This window comes from Echiichthys vipera (genome assembly GCF_963691815.1).
Source record: "Echiichthys vipera genome assembly, chromosome: 7".
Lineage (NCBI taxonomy): Eukaryota > Metazoa > Chordata > Actinopteri > Perciformes > Trachinidae > Echiichthys > Echiichthys vipera.
In genome coordinates, this window is record NC_139832.1 from 29,753,268 (window position 1) to 29,770,811 (window position 17,544).

Consider the following 17,544-nt stretch of genomic DNA (forward strand, 5'->3'; position numbering starts at 1 on the left):
CTCTCTCTTTGTTATCCAAACACACATTTCCAAGTGTATCTTAGGGATATCTAGTTGGGGGTTGGGTGGTAGGTGTCAACTTTAGTTCACGTTTAAATTTTTCTAATAAAGTTTGTTTCCTTTTAGTGGCTTATGTTTACTAGTTTCAATGTACAGTATATCCTGCATGTCAATAACAATGTGTTTACAAAAACTGAATTGGACTGAATCATATTGAATATATAGTAATGCTATTTTTAAAGTATAAGTCGTATAATAATTTAAATTGATCTTATTACGTTCATACAATTTACACAAAATGATATAAGTTTATCATCAATGACAGAAGTAATCATTTTTAAATCAACTATTGAGTGTGATTGAGTTATTTTGGTTAGGGTCAAAAGTCTGAACTCAAGGATGTTTCTGGGATGCCAGAGATCAGTTATTTATTAAATTCAAATGTATTTTGTCCAAAGCCACCTATTCAGCTCATGCAAATTTTAGGTTTACAGTGACAATCCCTTCTCCTCAAACAGTTGATCAAAAAGTTCTCTCAGACAATAATGTCTGATAATAAAGTTGGAATGGCTTGGCTATACTCTCAAATGCCTGTCCTTGCCAAGTGCTTGTGACCGTAGTGGTTTTCTGTACCTCAGAACTCAAATGTTACAGATGGCTACATCGGATATATAATTTTTGGTCATTGTTGGTTTAAAAACAGCCCCTAAAACTTAATAAGAAAAAATGTGCAGCATTTGCTCTATCAGAGGAAACAATTAAATCAACATGACACAGAAAATGCAATTTGAAAACTATTTTATTGTGGTGTATTTCACATCATATTATATGATTAAAACAACCCATCAGTTGAAGCTTTTCACTCAGCTGCCTCTTTTCCCTGTAAAAAAAATGAATAATAATAATGAATAAATCACACTGCATAAGAGTCTAAATTTTGAATTTCATATTTTATGTTATTTTCATTAAGCTGAAATTACTTATATATTGCATATTTACCTTGCCAGAGTCACGGCTCTTTGCTCTCAACTTGTTGACCTGGGACTCTGCGATGTCAGCACGCTCCTCAGCCTCCTCCAGCTCATGCTGGACCTTCCTGCACTTGGACAGATGAACATTGGCCTGCTCCTCCTGAAAATCAATAGATTGTCATTTCTGAATGTCCTAAAAGGCCAAAGGTCTATTTTGTGTGAAAAAAATCTGCTAAAGTATCATATTTTCAATGTCAAAAATATATTGTCCTTACCGCCTCCTCAGCCTGCCTCTTGTAGGCCTTCACCTTGAGCTGCAACTTGTCAACCAGATCCTGCAGCCTGGCAACATTTTTCTTGTCCTCTTCAGTCTGTTCAAGTTCGTTTTAAAGTATAATAAATGTACATAATGTGTTTTTTGTAATACGTAAGTAGAGTTGATTTACATATTAAGTATCAAAGTAGACTGTACCTGATAGGTGAGCTCCTTCACCCTCCTCTCATATTTGCGGACACCCTTAACAGCATCTGCCCCACGCCTCTGCTCACCTTCAACCTCTGTCTCCAGCTCACGCACCTTCAAAAAACAATAAGACAATAAGTATCCAACTTTTCCATAAGTCTTGCTTCAGCTTTGCAAAATCTTAGCATGACTTTCTTACCCTAGACTCAAGTTTCTGGAGCTGCTTTTTGCCTCCCTTCATGGCCAGGTTCTCAGCTTCATCCAGGCGATGCTGCAGGTCCTTAACAGCAACCTCCAGGTTCTTCTTCATCCTCTCCAGGTGAGCGCTAGTATCCTGCTCCTTCTTCAGCTCCTCAGCCATCATAGCAGCCTGGAGGAGACACCATTAAATGTTAGTTAAAACTATCTTGAGAAAAAACATTGGAGTAAAGGTAAGAACAAGTGAAATTCAAACCTACATCAGTGATGGCCTTCTTGGCCTTCTCCTCTGCATTCCTTGCTTCCTGAACAGTATCATCCACTTCACCCTGGACCTGGACCAGGTCCGACTCAAGCTTCTTCTTGGTGTTGAGAAGGCTTGTGTTCTAAACGGTAAAAAGAGTCATCAGTTGCCTGATTTTCACAGTATTTGAAATCTCATTGGATAATTGAATAAATGATTGGGATTGTTCACCTGAGAGTGCAGAAGTCCAACACGCTCACTGGCGTCCACCAGCTCCTGCTCAGCAACTTTGCGGCTTCTCTCTGTCTGTTCCAGAGCAGCTCTGAGTTCCTCAATTTCAGCTACCATGAGACCGTTTCTGCGATCCACCATAGCAGCTTGTTCCTTGAGGTCATCCTGAGCTCTGACAGCATCATCAAGGTGCAGTTGTGCATCCTAGTGAAAAATATCAGGAAAATATTCACATGGATGCCAAAATGTAGCTGCACTGACCACAGTCTGTGGAACAACTCTGTGTCTTACCTTCAGTTGTGCCTGGACATTCCTCAGCTGCTTCTGTGACTCAGCAGCCTGCCGATTGGCATGGCTCAGCTGAATCTCCATCTCATTGAGGTCTCCCTCCATCTTCTTCTTAATTCTCAGGGCATCGTTCCTGCTCCTGACCTCAGAATCCAGAGTGCTCTGCATGGAGTCAATCACCCTCTGGCTGTTCCTCTTGATCTGCTCCATCTCCTCATCTTTCTCTGCCAGCTTTCTGTCCACCTCACCCTTAATCTGGTTGAGCTCCAGCTGGACACGCAGGATCTTGGACTCTTCATGTTCCAGAGTTCCCTTAAAATATCAACAAATTACATATGAATCTCGGCTTTCAAACCTTCATTCATTCATCCATCTTCTACCGCTTGTCCCTAACAGGGTTACGGAGGGCTGGAGCCGATCCCAGCTGCTTTCAAACCTTTTATAATATTCTAATTCATGACTTAGATTCAGAAGACCTCCTCAGAAAAAATATACCTCAGCCTCTTCAAGAGCTGTCTGGATCTCAGCTTTCTCTGACTCCACTTGTTTCTTAGACTTCTCCAGCTCATGGATGCTCTTGCCAGTCTCACCAATCTGTTCAGTCAGATCTGAGATCTCCTCTGCAGAGAGATACATGTGTTTTTTATTGTTAAGCCTTAACATGTCGAATCAAAACACCATGACACATACATGCTGAATACAATGTAACTGTTACTCACGTTGCAGGTTCTTGTTTTCACGCTTCATGGTCTCCAGATGGTCCAGAGCTTCTTCATAAGAGTTCTTCATCTTGAACAACTCAGTGCTGAGAGAACGAGCCTCCTTCTGTGCTCCCTCAAGCTCTGCCTGACCCTCCTCGTGTTTCTGTTTCCACTCTGCCAGCACCTGATTAACACAATATAGTTCAGTTGGTTATGTAGGCAAATAAATATATACATATTTCATCGATTGTATGGCTTGGGCACACAAATTAAACAATGCTACCTTGTCAAAGTTCCTCTGCTTCTTGTCCAGGTTAGCAGCCAGTGCATTGGCCCTCTCCACATCAATCATGAGGTCCTCCACCTCACTCTGGAGCCTCTGTTTGGTTTTCTCAAGAGAAGCACACTTGGAATTCACTGCCTCAATCTGCTCCTCAGCGTCCTGAAGGCGCTGGGCCAACTTTTTCCTGTTTGAAGAGGTAAGAAGAGTCTTCCAGTGAAAACTGAGATTCCGAAGCCTTAGTAACAAGGATCTACAACATGAGTTCTTAACTGTGCTCTATTCGAAATGTTGAAAAAAGAAGAAAAAGGTCTGAGATTGCCTCCACATGGCTCTCTTTTCCAATACATGAGATACTGATGTATTTTCACAGTCACATGCACACGTGGCTGGACCATCGATTACAACAAACAACAGAGAAGCTCAGAGTACGACACACACGGAGGGAGAGTGACTTAATTCTCTGATCAAAACACTATTAATTCACTATATCTTTACATAAAAAATGTATCTTTGATGCCATATTAATGTTAAGGAAAGTACAGTGCCTTTAACATTTCATGTTACACATCATAATCTCTATACTGTGAAATTTTGCACATCCCCAGTTAATATATATTTGAACATTCTGCATGAAACACAACAGCTGTCCATTTCTAAAACATTTTTTTTTATTTCATTATACTAATTAAAATTATAATTAATTAAAACACTATGGTATCATACTATTGTAATAGTATCTCTTTCATATTGTTTGTATATTTTTTGTATTCTATATTTCTGTTTTTAACTGTTATAGCATAATTTTTTATTTCCACTTTATGTTTATTGTATCACCGAACTTCTTGTATGTAAAAATCAACTCGGCAAATAAAGTCATCGTGATTTTGATGTAACAATGAGTTGAATTCATATATCATACCATATCATTTCAATTGTAAGACATTTTTTCCGGGAATTACATTTTAAAATGGGAACTATACTAATATGTTTGAGAACTAGACGCTTGTGTCTTAAGAACAGTTGATTTAGTTTTTTAATGGACTGGTTTTATCGTGATTTGTTTAAAAATGTGATGTTCTTGGGGTGACAAGTATTTTTCACGAACACAAAAGGGGGTGGTGGGTCAATTTTCAGTTGAGTTATGCTAAAATGCAACACTTCTGATATGACCATTTACTGTTTGAATGTTACTCACTTGGCTTCCTCCAGCTCCTCAGTGCGCTGGATAGCATCAGTTTCATACTTAGATCTCCACTGAGCCACCTCACTGTTGGCCTTGGACATTCCACGCTGCAGCTCAGCCTTGGCCTCCTGCTCCTCTTCAAACTGCTCCCTCAGCAGATCACAGTCATGACGGGCTGATTGCAGTCCATGGGCAAGAGCATTCTTGGCCTGGTGAAAGTAATATGATTGAATAGTATAATTTCCAAAATCCCAACCTTATAACACCAGTACACACTTAACAGTTTCTTACCTTAACTTCCTCTTCAATCTGTCTTTTCAGCTCCTCAATCTGCTGTGTGAAGGCCTGTTTTCCTCTGGTCAGCTGGGAGACAAGAGCTTCTTTCTCTTCAATTTGACGGCTGAACTCACCTTGTGTTAAAGATTTCATGATAAACTGTATTAGTTTGTGTTACGTCTCTCAATAACATACACAACAGATCATTCACTGATAACCTGTAGATACCATTTTCTGTCAGGAGACGTGCTTTCTGTGCACTTGTGTCATTGATTTGACGAACATTTTCATCATTTTTGGTCTTCAGTTCGCTAAGTTGGTCCTCAAGAGTACGGCACATCTTTTCAAGATTTCCCTAATGAGGAAAGGTGAGATGAGATTAGAGATCAAATATAATTCATAATGTGTATTACCTTATTTACTATACTAATTTGGACATTAAAAAAGAAAAAAATGCCTTGTGTACCTTTGCTTTAGCTACAGCCTCCATGTTGCTTGAGAGGTCATCAATCTCCATCTTGTATTCACTCTTTTCCTTCTCAAGCTTCTGCTTGACACGCTGGAGGTTGTCGATCTGTTCTCCCAGTTCAGCAACGCTGTCAGCCTGCTTCTTGCGAAGAGCAGCAGCAGTGGCTTCATGCTGCAGAGTGGACTCCTCAAGGTCACGACGGAGCTTCTGGAACTCAGCTTCACGCTTCTTGTTCATCTCAATCTGAGCAGCAGTGGCACCACCGGCCTCCTCCAGCCTCTCACTGATCTCCTCAAGTTCCCTGGAGAGGTCAGCTCTCTGCTTCTCAACCTTGGCACGAGCAGCACGCTCAGCCTCAATCTCCTCCTCCAGTTCCTCAATACGAGCCTGTTTCATGTAGGTGTTATGTCTTTTAGTAAACTTTCACCTTTAATTCACGAAAACAGATTTATACACCAATGTTTAATATAAAATATTAAATGTAACATGTCACCTGAAGCTCCTTGATCTTCTTCTGAAGCTGAGCGCCCATTGACTGCTCATCTTCAATCTTGCTAAGGAGCTGACTGACTTCAAAGTCCTTCCTGTGAAAATTATAGAAAAGAGCTCATGCAGTTGACATTTTTTTTCTTCTTGAGGAAGATGAATGGTTGTTGTAGAAATTCAAAAACTGTTACTTTTTAAGTTTCTCATCAGACTGCTGCTTGTCGTTCTCAAGATCCATGATGGATTCCTGGGCCAGTTTCAGATCACCCTCGAGCTTCCTCTTGGCTCTCTCAAGGTCCATACGCAGCTTCTTCTCTTGCTCCAGAGAACCCTCCAGCTGAATATTATTATGAGTTTTTAATTATCCCGTTAAAGAAGAATCTTGCTTTGTCAATCTAAGTGTCTTTGTAAACTTACATCATCCACTTGCTGCTCCAGCTTGGTCTTGGCCTTGGTCAGAGTGTTGACTTTGTCTTCCTCGGCCTGCAGGTCATCAAGAGTCTGCTGATGAGCCTCCTGTAGGGCTTTCTTTTCCTTGGTCAGCTTAGCAATGCTCTCATCCTGAGAGGCCATCTCCTCAGTCAGGTTCTTCACCTAGTGTCCAAGAGAGATTTTGTCATTAAACAAAAGTCATACAATCTTACTTGATTAGCTGGAAAGATAATTATTTACAAACCTTGTTCTCAGTGGCATGTTTCTCTTTCTCCACTTTGGCCAAGGTAAGCTCCAGATCATCAATATCCTTCTTGAGCTCAGAACATTCATCCTCCAGCTTTCTCTTCTTGGCAGTGAGCTCAGCATTGATTTCCTCTTCATCCTCCAGTCTCTCAGTTGTCTCTTTGAGTTTGGCCTCCATCTGAATCTTACTTTTGATAAGTCCCTCACACCTCTCTTCAGCATCTGACAGATTCTCTGATTCCTAGTTGAGTGTATTAAAAATGGATGTTAGTTCATCAACATTGAAACCTATAAAACAACAACAACAACTGTCTGTTGGTGTGTACTTACTGATGCTACTTGCAGCTGCAGATCATTCTTCTCCTGCAGAAGGGACACCATCTTCTCCTCTAGTTCCTTCTTTTTGGCCAGGGCAGTAGCCAAGTCGGTCTTCATCTTATCATAGTTCTCCTTCATATTTGCCAGCTCCTTCTCAGTTTCAGCACTCTTCAGTAGAGGCTTGATCTTGTAGTACACCTTCATCCATGGCCAATGTTTCACATTCATGAATGAGCGGACATTGTACTGGATGGTATATATGGCTTCCCTGCAGACATGAAGTAGCTCTTATAGAAAATGTTGTTTGTTTTTTCATTCAATCATTTACAATAAGCTGTTTTCAACTTGCCTCCTCTCCATCATCTTGACAAACTCCTTTCTCATCATGTAACCACGGCACAAAGCCTGAGTCATGGTGACCAGAGCTGCCAGTTTTTCATCTCTCATCTCCTCAAGAACACCTATCAGACCAGCCTTGAAGAACACCTGAACAAACGAATAATAAAAATGAATTTAGCCTAAACTCAGAAAGTGAATTCTTCACACCCTGTAAAACACAAAAAAAACAAAAACAAAAAGGGTTTTTGCCTATCCCACTTTGTCCAGGGATCTTAAGGAAAACTTGTTATATAATTAGCCACATTTTGGCTTTTCTACTTTTTATTGATATATACATATATTATAAACAGTAAGGTTCCAGATTGATGGAATGTCAATAAATTATATTATATTGTATAATGTTGTTTTGTGCTTTTTTCAAATTATTCTGTTTCTTGTCTTGTTTTATTGTTTTTTCATGTCGTTTATACGACGGCATATTAGGGCTAAGTGTGAAAAAAAAATTTACAGACCCAGGGGATGGGGGTAATATTTTTTGGGAAAAAAATGCAGATCTATGAAATTAAAAAGTAGCAAATCAACCAGAAAAAAGTTGCAGATTTACGAGATCTAAAACACTATCGGAAAAATAGTGTTTGGATTTACACCTTCGGTGTTGTTTCACACTACATCACTTCAGGATTAACACAGACACTCACTTCACTAGTAGCATTAATCGCGCATCAAAAATATTAGTGGCGTTAAGGTTTTATTGTACTTTAGTGTCTTTAGTGTGCATGTGCGAAAGTTGCACGCTACCTGTTACTGCTCCGGTCTTTGAGTTAGCTTTTTTTAAACTTTTATTTTCTTTTTGTTCGTTCTGTTTTTTCACCCTGGCGTATGGATGTGTCTACCCTCTGTTGTTATGGGCAGTGTATGGAACTCCAACCGGAGTACCGTGAGTGCAGTCTAATGTGTTTCATGGAGACATGGCTGCACAGGGACATTACAGACCAGAACGTCTACGTGGAGAGCTTCCACACCATTCGGGCAGACCAGGATTGCACCAAGAGCGGTAAGAGGATAGGAGGGGGGCTTGCTGTTCTAGTGAACAGCAGATGGTGTAATCCTGGTCATATCACCATTAAAGAACAGCTCTGTAGCCCGGATGTTGAACTGCTGGCTGTTGGACTCCGTCCATACCGTCTGGATAGAGAGATCCAGCATGTCATCACTGTTGTTCTGTGTATCCCTCCCTCTGCAAACCCGACATCTGCCTGCAGCATCATACACACCACCATCTCGAGACTCCAAACAACTCAGTGCCCTCATCATCATGTCGGGAGACTTTAACCACGTCACCTTGGATAGAGTTCTGCCGACCTTCCAACAGTACGTGAGCTGTCTTACCAGAGAGGAGAGGACTCTGGACCTGATGTATGCTAACATTAAGGATGCATACACCTCCTCTTCTCTCCCTCCTCTGGGCAGGTCAGATCATAACCTGGTTCACCTCAAACCCTGCTATGTGCCTCTGGTGAACAGGAAGCCTACAACCACAAGGACTGTGAGGAGGTGGTCTGAGGAGGCTTATGAGACACTGCAGGGCTGCTTTAAAGTGACTGACTGACCTGCACTTTCTGAGCCGCACGGGGAGGACATCGATGGACTCACTGAGTGCAACACGGACTACATTAATTTTTTCGTGGACTGCAATGTCCCAGTTCTGGCTGTAACCTGCTACACCAACAACAAACCCTGGATCACCAACGACATTAAGGCCATCCTGAATGATAAGAAGAGAGCATTTAGAGATGGCAACCATGATGAGGTGAAGAGAGTGCAAGTGGTTCTCAGAATCAGGGAGGCTAAAGACAATTATAGGAGAAAGCTGGACAATAAACTCCAGCGAAACAACATGAAGGATGTGTGGAGTGGCATGAGAACCATCCCCGGGTTCCAGAAGACTGGTAGCACGGGGTAGGAGGACCATGTGGACCAGGCCAATGAACTGAACCTATGTTTCAATAGGTTTGATACTGCGGCCCATCCCCCAATGCCACTTTACCTCCACTTAGAGCCTACTCACACTGTCCCTTTGGCCGCGGCCAAAACTGGTTTTTCAGCTAAAGCCTAGTACCTTTAAGCAGTGTGAGTGCACCCGCTCCGTGCACAACTGCGGCCAGCGGGCCGAAAGAGGTGGGCTTTAGCGGAGCCGTTTGCACATGTACGAGCACGAGCGTGCGCACGTGTACGAGCACGAGCACGAGCCCTACGGCAGTATCGTTATGTCTGCCTGTTCGGACATGGAAATAGAAGGACGGACCATGCGCGGACATTTAACAACAACAACAATGGCGGTGAAAGGTTCATGTTGGTGTGGTGCGGAGGTGGAGTGTTTACTGCAGATTTGGTCGGATGAAAATATTCAAAAACGGTCGACAAGACGCACAAAAACTCAGAGGTCTATGGAAAGATTTGTAAACAAAGCCACACACACGCGATCAATGCGTGTGACGTGTTACGGCGTGATGGCGTATGGACAGCAAGAAGCATTGGCCGGCCCTGGCAGTGTGAGTACAAACGGGGCTGGGGCGCAGGGGGGAGAGGGAGGGGGGACAAGTACCCTAAAGTCCGGGTCGCGGTCCGGGAGGACAGTGTGAGTACGCTCTTAGAGCGTGATCACACTATCCTTTTGGCCGCGGCCAAAACCGGTTTTTCAGCTAAAGTCTAGTACCTTTAAGTAGTGTGAGCGCACCCGCTCCGCGCTCAACTGGGGCCAGCTGGGCCGCCACGGCCCGCTTGAAAGAGGTGGGCTTTAGCGGAGCCGTTTTCACATGTACGAGCACGAGCGTGCGCACGTGTACGAGCACGAGCACGAGCCCTACGGCAGTAGCGTTATGTCCGCCTGTTCGGATATGTAAATAGAAGGACGGACCATGCGCGGACATTTAACAACAACAACAATGGTGGTGAAAGGTTCACGTTGTGTTTACTGCAGATTTGGTCGGATAAAAAGATTCAAAAACAGTCGACAAGACGCACAAAAACTCTGAGGTCTACGGAAAGATTTGTAAACAAAGCCACACACACGCGATCAATGCGTGTGACGTGTTACCGCTTGAAGGCGTATGGACAGCAAGAAGCATTGGCCGAGGCCCAGGTAGTGTGAGTACAAACGGGGCTGGGGCGCGGGGGGGAGAGGGAGGGGGGACAAGTACCCTAAAGTCCGGGTCATGGTCCGGGAGGACAGTGTGATCACGCCCTTACTCCTCCTCCTTACAGACACCTTACCTTCCCCTCACCACCTCACTTCACACCTAGCTATTCCACCCCTCCCCCCTGCTCTACATCATGTCCTCCACAACCTGATGACCTCAGCCCTCCCCCAACGGACACCTCTACAGTGTCCTTCACGCCTGACCTGGTGAGAAGACAGCCGACGAGACTCCACTCTGGCAAAGCTGCAGGCCCCGATGGCGTATTTCCCAAGGTTCTTAAAGCTTGTGCCCACAAGCTGTGTGGAGTGAGTCAAGTCTTAGGGCATACTCACACTGTCCATTTGGACGGGGCCAAAACCGGGTTTTCAGCTAAAGCCTAGTACCTTTAAGCAGTGTGAGTGCAGCCGTTCTGCGCATAACTGCGGCCAGCGGCCGGGGGGAGAGGGAGGGGGGACAAGTACCCTAAAGCCTGGGTCGCAGTCTGGAAGGACAGTGTGAGTACGCCCTTAAGAGTGAGCCTGCACCTCCAGAGCATCCCTGTGCTGTGGAAGACGTCCTGCCTCTGCCAAAGAAACCACGTCCCAGTGGCCCTCAGGACTACAGACCGGTGGCCCTGACGTCCCACATCATGAAGTGATGTTTGCTTACCAGCCCTTGCTGGGAGTTGAGGACTGCATCACCTGCATCTGCTGAATAGAGTCTACAGTCATCCTGACAAGCCTGTGAGCAGTGTGAGAGTCATGTTTTTTGACTTCTCCAGTGCATTCAATACAATCCGTCCGGCTCTCCGGCCCTAACGGGCAGACCACAGTATGTATGCCTACAGAACTGTGTGTCTCACAGGATGGTCAGCAACGCTGGGGCCCCACAGGGGACTGTCCTCTCTCCCTTTCGCTTCAACCTCAGACTTCAATTATTGAGTCCTGCCACCTTCAGAAGTTGTCTACAAAAAGGGCCAAAGTCGACTCTTCTTCCAGAGGAGGTCCTTTAACATCTGCCGGACAATGCTGAGGAAGTTTATGAGTCTGTTTTGGCCAGTGCGATCTTCTTTGCTGTCACATGCTGGGGCAGTGGGATGAAAGCTGTCTGTATCTATTCTAATGGTTTTTTTTAGGTTACCACAAATCTTTGGCGAAGTGCTATGAAGAAGCTGCTGGCTGAAACAAACCAGAACCTGTCTCTAATTTTGGTGGCTTATTATACATGTCATTAGAACTTGTGGCATCCATTCTTTCTACTTCAAAACATAGTATTTTCCAGAATTTGTTGCCAACATAATAGCCTGCGTGGCATGCAGCAGCCTCTGTGTTGATCCTGAAGCGATGTAGTTCAACAGGGAGTATAAAACAAAACACCGGAGGTGTAAATCAAAACACTATTTTTCTGACTTTAAACCTCATAAATCTGTGACTTTTTTCTTGTAGATTGGATATACATTTTTATCTTATAAATCTGCAACTTTATTTCTCAAAATATTACCCCTCTCCTCGGGGTCCAAATTCTTTTTTCATACTTGTTCTTATTCGCTGTTGTATGTTCATCACTAGTTTGTTTGCCTTTTTTCTTTCTTATTCTATACATATACAACTATCTGCTTGTACATTTGTGAATATAATTTATTAACAATTCAATAGCTAGTACATTTTACTAAGAAATAACAACTTGTTCCTTGGCACCAAATTACATAAACTAACAGTTTTTAGAAATTCTACTTTATTATTAACACATATAATCCATATATACCGTAATTAACAGAAAAACTATGAAACACACTAGAATAAACCACTTAACCTCCTTGGTAATTATTCTTCAGTAAAATGATGTAGGCATGGTGCTTACCTTGGTGTGTCCAAATTTGTACTCATCATGGTTAACATCAATTGACCCAAGCAGCTTCTCCGAAGCCTTCTTGTTGTCAATGAACTGGCCCTCAGGGATGACACTGGCATTTAGCACCTTATACCTTTTTATGAGAGCATTAATGATCAGTGCAAGTATTTTCTTTTAATAATCTGCATCAAATTATATTAAATTATCAATGAATACCTCTGCTTGAAGTCAGCATAGAGGACTCTGCTTGGAAAACCTTTCCTGCAGATTCTGATACCCTCCAGCACACCGTTACACCTGAGCTGGTGGATGACCAGGAAGTTCTCCATCAGACCTATAAAAAGACATTTCTTAAGGACTGAATAGTGTCTTTTTTGAAGTAGCACAGAATTAAGCAAACCATACCAACAAATCCAAACCACTTATCAAAGACTGTAATGATTATGTTCTCTATATACCTGGAGTCTTTGACTCATTGGGAATCAGGCAGCGCACAAAGTGAGGGTGGGTGCTCCTCAAGTTAGTCATCAGCTTCCCCAAGTTCTCCTGAGGGGTTCAAAATGGTAATTATTATCATCACGACTATGGGTTTCCGTATACTTTAGGATATATTGTAAATGTTTGCAATGTGAAACCTTACCCTAAACTGTGAAGACACTGTCTGCATTGAACCACCCTTCTTCTTACCTCCCTTCTTTCCAGTCTCTGTTGATAATTTGAAGTAGACATTCTTTTTTAAAACACATATACTTTACATGAACTCATGCTACAGTTAGTAAAAAAGGGTGTTTTGGTTTACTGTAGTAACTGTCTTACCCTCAACAACCGGAGGATACAGATGAACCAGCAGTTTCACTGAGGATTTCATGTACAGCTGAACAACAGAGTCATTCAGTGGATCCTTGTTCTTGTCCAGCCAGCCAGCAATATTGTAGTCCACAGTACCAGCATAGTGCACCAAGGAGAAGTGGGCCTCAGCCTTGCCCTTAGTGGGCTTTGGCTTCTCAAATGCTTTGGTTTTGCCAAGATGCTGGTCATACAGCTTGTTCTTGAAGGATGTGTCTGTGGCCTTGGGGAACATGCACTCCTCTTCAAGGATGGAGAAGATGCCCATGGGCTTGAGAAGAATAGAATAAGTATGTCATTAAGTGATGCGTAAAGTCAAACTAAGAATAATTACACATTATCACCTTATTACCTTTTCAATCAGCTCAATGCAGGCAGCCAAGTCCATGCCAAAGTCAATGAATTCCCAGATAATACCTTCCTTCTTGTACTCCTCTTGCTCCAGGACAAACATGTGGTGGTTGAAAAACTGTTGCAGTTTCTCATTGGTGAAGTTGATGCACAGCTGCTCCAAGGTGTTGAACTGTGAGGGTACAAGCAGCTTAATCTCTTGCAGGCAATGATAACATTTCTGTTCTGAAAACTATTTTCTACTGAATTGTTGGAAATTAAGCTTACATCAAAGATTTCAAATCCAGCGATATCCAGGACACCAATGTAGTACTGCCTCGCCTGTTTGGTGTCCAACATCTGGTTGATACGGATGACCATCCACAAGAACATCCTCTCATAGATAGACTTTGCCAGGGCAGTCACTGAGTTGTTCACCTGAATAAAACCAAGGACGTGATTTTATAAATACATTACTGCTATTCTGAACTTCATCTAATGAGATAAATGACAAAAGATCCAAAATAATGAATAACATCAATGGTCCTTGACTTCTTTTACATTATGTATTTTCAATTTAATCGATACAACTCACTGAAAATAAAGTAATAAAGTATACAATGTAATTTGTCACGACCTGGCTCAAGGGCATGGCAAAACATGGAGACCACACATGACTTTTAAAGTAGTAAACATAACTTTATCTAAATAAACTAATTTAACCATGTTAGTCAGTTCATCAGTAATGTTTGTACTGCGTGGGTGTGTATGAACAAAGAAACAAAAGGCTGAATAACAAAAGCACAAAGAGGAGAGAGAGTGTGAATGCTCAGACACCCATTTATATAGGTGAGCAATCACACACACAATCAGGTGTTAGCCATCTCTCCTGACGAGCCACTCCCCAGGTCCCAGGCAACCAAATGAAAATTAGGTCAGAGGCCAAGAAGCTGTCACAAATTGCATTTTTTTTCTCTCGAAATAAACTCTGTACTACATTGTTTGTGGTTGTTGTACCTAATTTTTCAAATAGTAAGATATTGGATATTGTTAATTAATGTTTACCTGAGGTACAGTCTGCCCCTTGGTCACATACTCATTTCCGACCTTCACTCTGGGATAGCACAGAGCCTTTAGCATGTCAGCAGAGTTCAGACCCAGTAAGTAAGCAACCTTGTCAGCATCTGAAAATAATTCATAATCCATTATGATATGATCAGAAACAAGTCTGATAAATTACTTTATTGCTGTTGTAAGGTGTTAAAGGTATTCACTTTGAGTTGACATTAAATACTCACCCTCTGTGCCATCAGGCTCGGCCTGCTCCTCACGCTGCTTCTGCTTGAACTTCATGTTACCATGGTGAAGCACAGCACCAGTCATCTTGTAGATGCTCATCTTCTCTTCATTAGTAAAGCCCAGGATGTCAATAGCATTCTTAATTCAAAAGAGATGTCCACACAAAATACGTATAATCACTTGGGACGGCCGGAGGAACAGTGGTTAGAGCAGTTGCACCTGGTAAAAAAGGTCCTCGAGGCAGCGGCCGCGGGTTCGACTCTTACCTGCGGCCCTTTCCTGCATAACCCTCCCCCCTTTCTCACCCCATTTCTCACCCCATTTCTTGTCTGTCCTCTCTAATAAAAGGCTCGAAAACTGCCAAAAAATTATTCTTTAAAAAATATGTATATAATCACTTTAAATAATGCACTTAAACAAATAATTTAACACACAAAATATATCTTGAAGTAAAGATCACTCACATCAGTGGCCTCCAGCTCAACTTTGTCATCAATGCTGGCCACAGTGATCTGACCCATGCTGCACATGGGGAAGTCGTAGGGGTTGGTTGTGATGAGACACAAATCTGGAGATCAAAAACAGGTGAAAAAATCTAAGCATTTATTTCATATTAAAACTGTAAGTACCCAATGTTGTGCAACATCTCAGTCTGCTTACCCAGCAGCTCAGGTTTGTGGGCCGTCATCATCTGGTAGAAGATGTGGTAGCCTCTTTCATCAGGAAGCTGGAATGTCACTCTAGACTTCTCCAACAGATCTATAAATATTTTTTTATAGATTACAGCCTAGTTAATTCTCAGTGCCAGTTGATTGTATATACAGTGAGTATTATTACTTACATGTCTCAATATCAGCACTAGCCAGTTTGCCAGTTGCCCCAAAATGGATTCTGATGAATTTACCCTTTTGGAACAAAGTTTTTTTTTAATGTCTTTCCACACTGGCAATCATATAAGACCTTAATAAGACCAATCTCATGTGTAGAAATATTTCCATACTTACAAAACGAGAAGAGTTATCATTCCTCACAGTTTTGGCATTACCATAGGCCTCCAGCAGGGGATTGGCTGCAATGATCTGATCCTCCAGGGACCCCTATAATCCAGGAATAGAACTGCTATCAGAACATGACGTTTTCCCCTTGAAAAATATACCATTCTCAAAGAACTCTGAATTGTAATCATCATACAGTAACATACCTTTGATGTGTCCCTCTTCTTGTCTCCACCAACTGAGATTGTTGCGAAGTACTGGATGACACGTTTGGTGTTCACAGTCTTTCCAGCCCCAGATTCTCCACTAGGTAAAGACACAGGAATTTGATCAAGATATTTGACAACATTGAACCAGGTCAATAAATGCAAATGTAACACTCTTACGTGATCAAGACAGACTGGTTCTCCCTATCTGTTAAAAAAACCGAAATAATTACCTATTTTGGACTACAACAGAAACCTCATAAACTGATAAATTCTACATGGTTATGATAATGACTTACCAGTAAGCATGAACTGAAAAGCGTTGTCAGAGACGGAGAAGATGTGGGGTGGAGCTTCCATACGCTTCTTGCCTCTATAGGCACTTACAACTTCAGAATCGTACACTGGGAGCCACTTGTAGGGGTTCACAGTGGCACAGAACAACCCAGAGTAGGTCTGAAAGTGATCATAGAGAATAAACAGTGAACTCTATTTTTCCTACATACAATTATAGCACCTTTTCAATAGTTCTCTTTTCTTATTGGGCAGATTGTCTTACGTAGATCATCCATGCTGCATAACGCTCTTTGAGGTTATACAGCACAGAGGCTTCATTGAGATGGGTCATCATGGCCATGTCTTCAATCTTGTCATACTTAGGAGGGTTCATTGGAGTGACGTCATCTTCTTTGACTGTCTTCTCCTGTAATTATACATTTGTCAAAATGAGAACTGATCATAATTAATTCCCAGTTGACTCTGACTTTTTGATACCAACCTCCTGAGTGTCCAGGACTTTGACAGTGACTTTGCCACCATCTCTCTTGAGTATTGTTCCCTTCAAGTAAAGCTCCTTGGCATCGGCCACGTAGCAGGCACTCTTGGCATCAAATGGTGCAGTTTGTGCCTCAATTCTCTCCTTCTCTGGCTTACGAAGGTAAATGGCAGCTTTGCCATACATGGCCATTTCTGCGTCTGTGCTCATGGTGGAGGCTTATGTCTGCGTAAAAGTCAAACATTAGCAATCTTAGAATTATGTTTTATGTCTTTGTCATTGAACAGTATCTAAGTGCCTGGTTTGTACTAAGCAGTTAATATATCCACACAATAATAATGTTTTTGCATCATTACAAGTGTCGTTCAGCTTGACTTTTAGACTATCAGACAGATTGCTCTTCTTGGGCTTTCTTCAATTTTTTTTCCGAATTGAGGTCTGTGGACAGTCGTATGCTGTATAAATTGACCTTGACCTGACTTGAGCTGGCTGACTGGTGCATTTATCCCCTTCTCTGGCTCACAAAGGTAAATTGCAGCTTTGCCATAAAATATACTAAAATTATCCTGAATTAGAACTGAACTTTTGATGTCTATGTACCCTTTTCTCTATTGTTTTTTTTAATGCTGAACCATAAAGCACTGCATGAGCTGCATATGAAATATGTTTTACGTATAACGTTATTATAAATGTGTGTCTTCACATCCGTACTCTATGAAGTAATATAATGGCCCATTCAAAAAGAAATTCTAGACTGAGTTGATAACGATAAGATTAACATGAACCTGGTTTTGACAAAAGTGGATAAACAAAAATGTTCTACTGGACAAAATGTTTCACATAGATACTGCATCGATATAAACAAGTTAAGTATAATGGAGAAAAAAAAGTCATACCTGACCTTCTCTACTTCGTCTGATATAGACCACAATCCT

The 17,544-nt window shown here is 42.0% G+C and overlaps 1 protein-coding gene across 1 annotated transcript; it reads right to left on the reverse strand.

Annotated features, from left to right (window-relative positions):
• Window positions 1-859: 859 nt before the first annotated feature.
• On the reverse strand, window positions 860-16,819 carry LOC310948984 (myosin heavy chain, fast skeletal muscle-like; the record flags this gene model as incomplete). Its single annotated transcript, XM_083916298.1, has 39 exons — window positions 860-880; window positions 1,000-1,131; window positions 1,247-1,342; window positions 1,444-1,548; window positions 1,634-1,804; window positions 1,893-2,018; window positions 2,108-2,311; window positions 2,399-2,707; window positions 2,891-3,015; window positions 3,115-3,280; window positions 3,380-3,563; window positions 4,575-4,771; window positions 4,854-4,972; window positions 5,067-5,193; window positions 5,305-5,694; window positions 5,801-5,891; window positions 5,985-6,130; window positions 6,211-6,387; window positions 6,470-6,712; window positions 6,802-7,057; window positions 7,139-7,275; window positions 12,168-12,291; window positions 12,375-12,492; window positions 12,617-12,704; window positions 12,799-12,863; window positions 12,975-13,275; window positions 13,357-13,527; window positions 13,623-13,772; window positions 14,400-14,518; window positions 14,633-14,771; window positions 15,098-15,201; window positions 15,294-15,392; window positions 15,475-15,538; window positions 15,638-15,730; window positions 15,835-15,934; window positions 16,015-16,042; window positions 16,134-16,290; window positions 16,394-16,537; window positions 16,613-16,819. The coding sequence occupies 39 exons, from the start codon at window positions 16,817-16,819 to the stop codon at window positions 860-862; spliced, it is 5,793 nt and encodes a 1,930-aa protein (XP_083772424.1).
• Window positions 16,820-17,544: the final 725 nt, after the last annotated feature.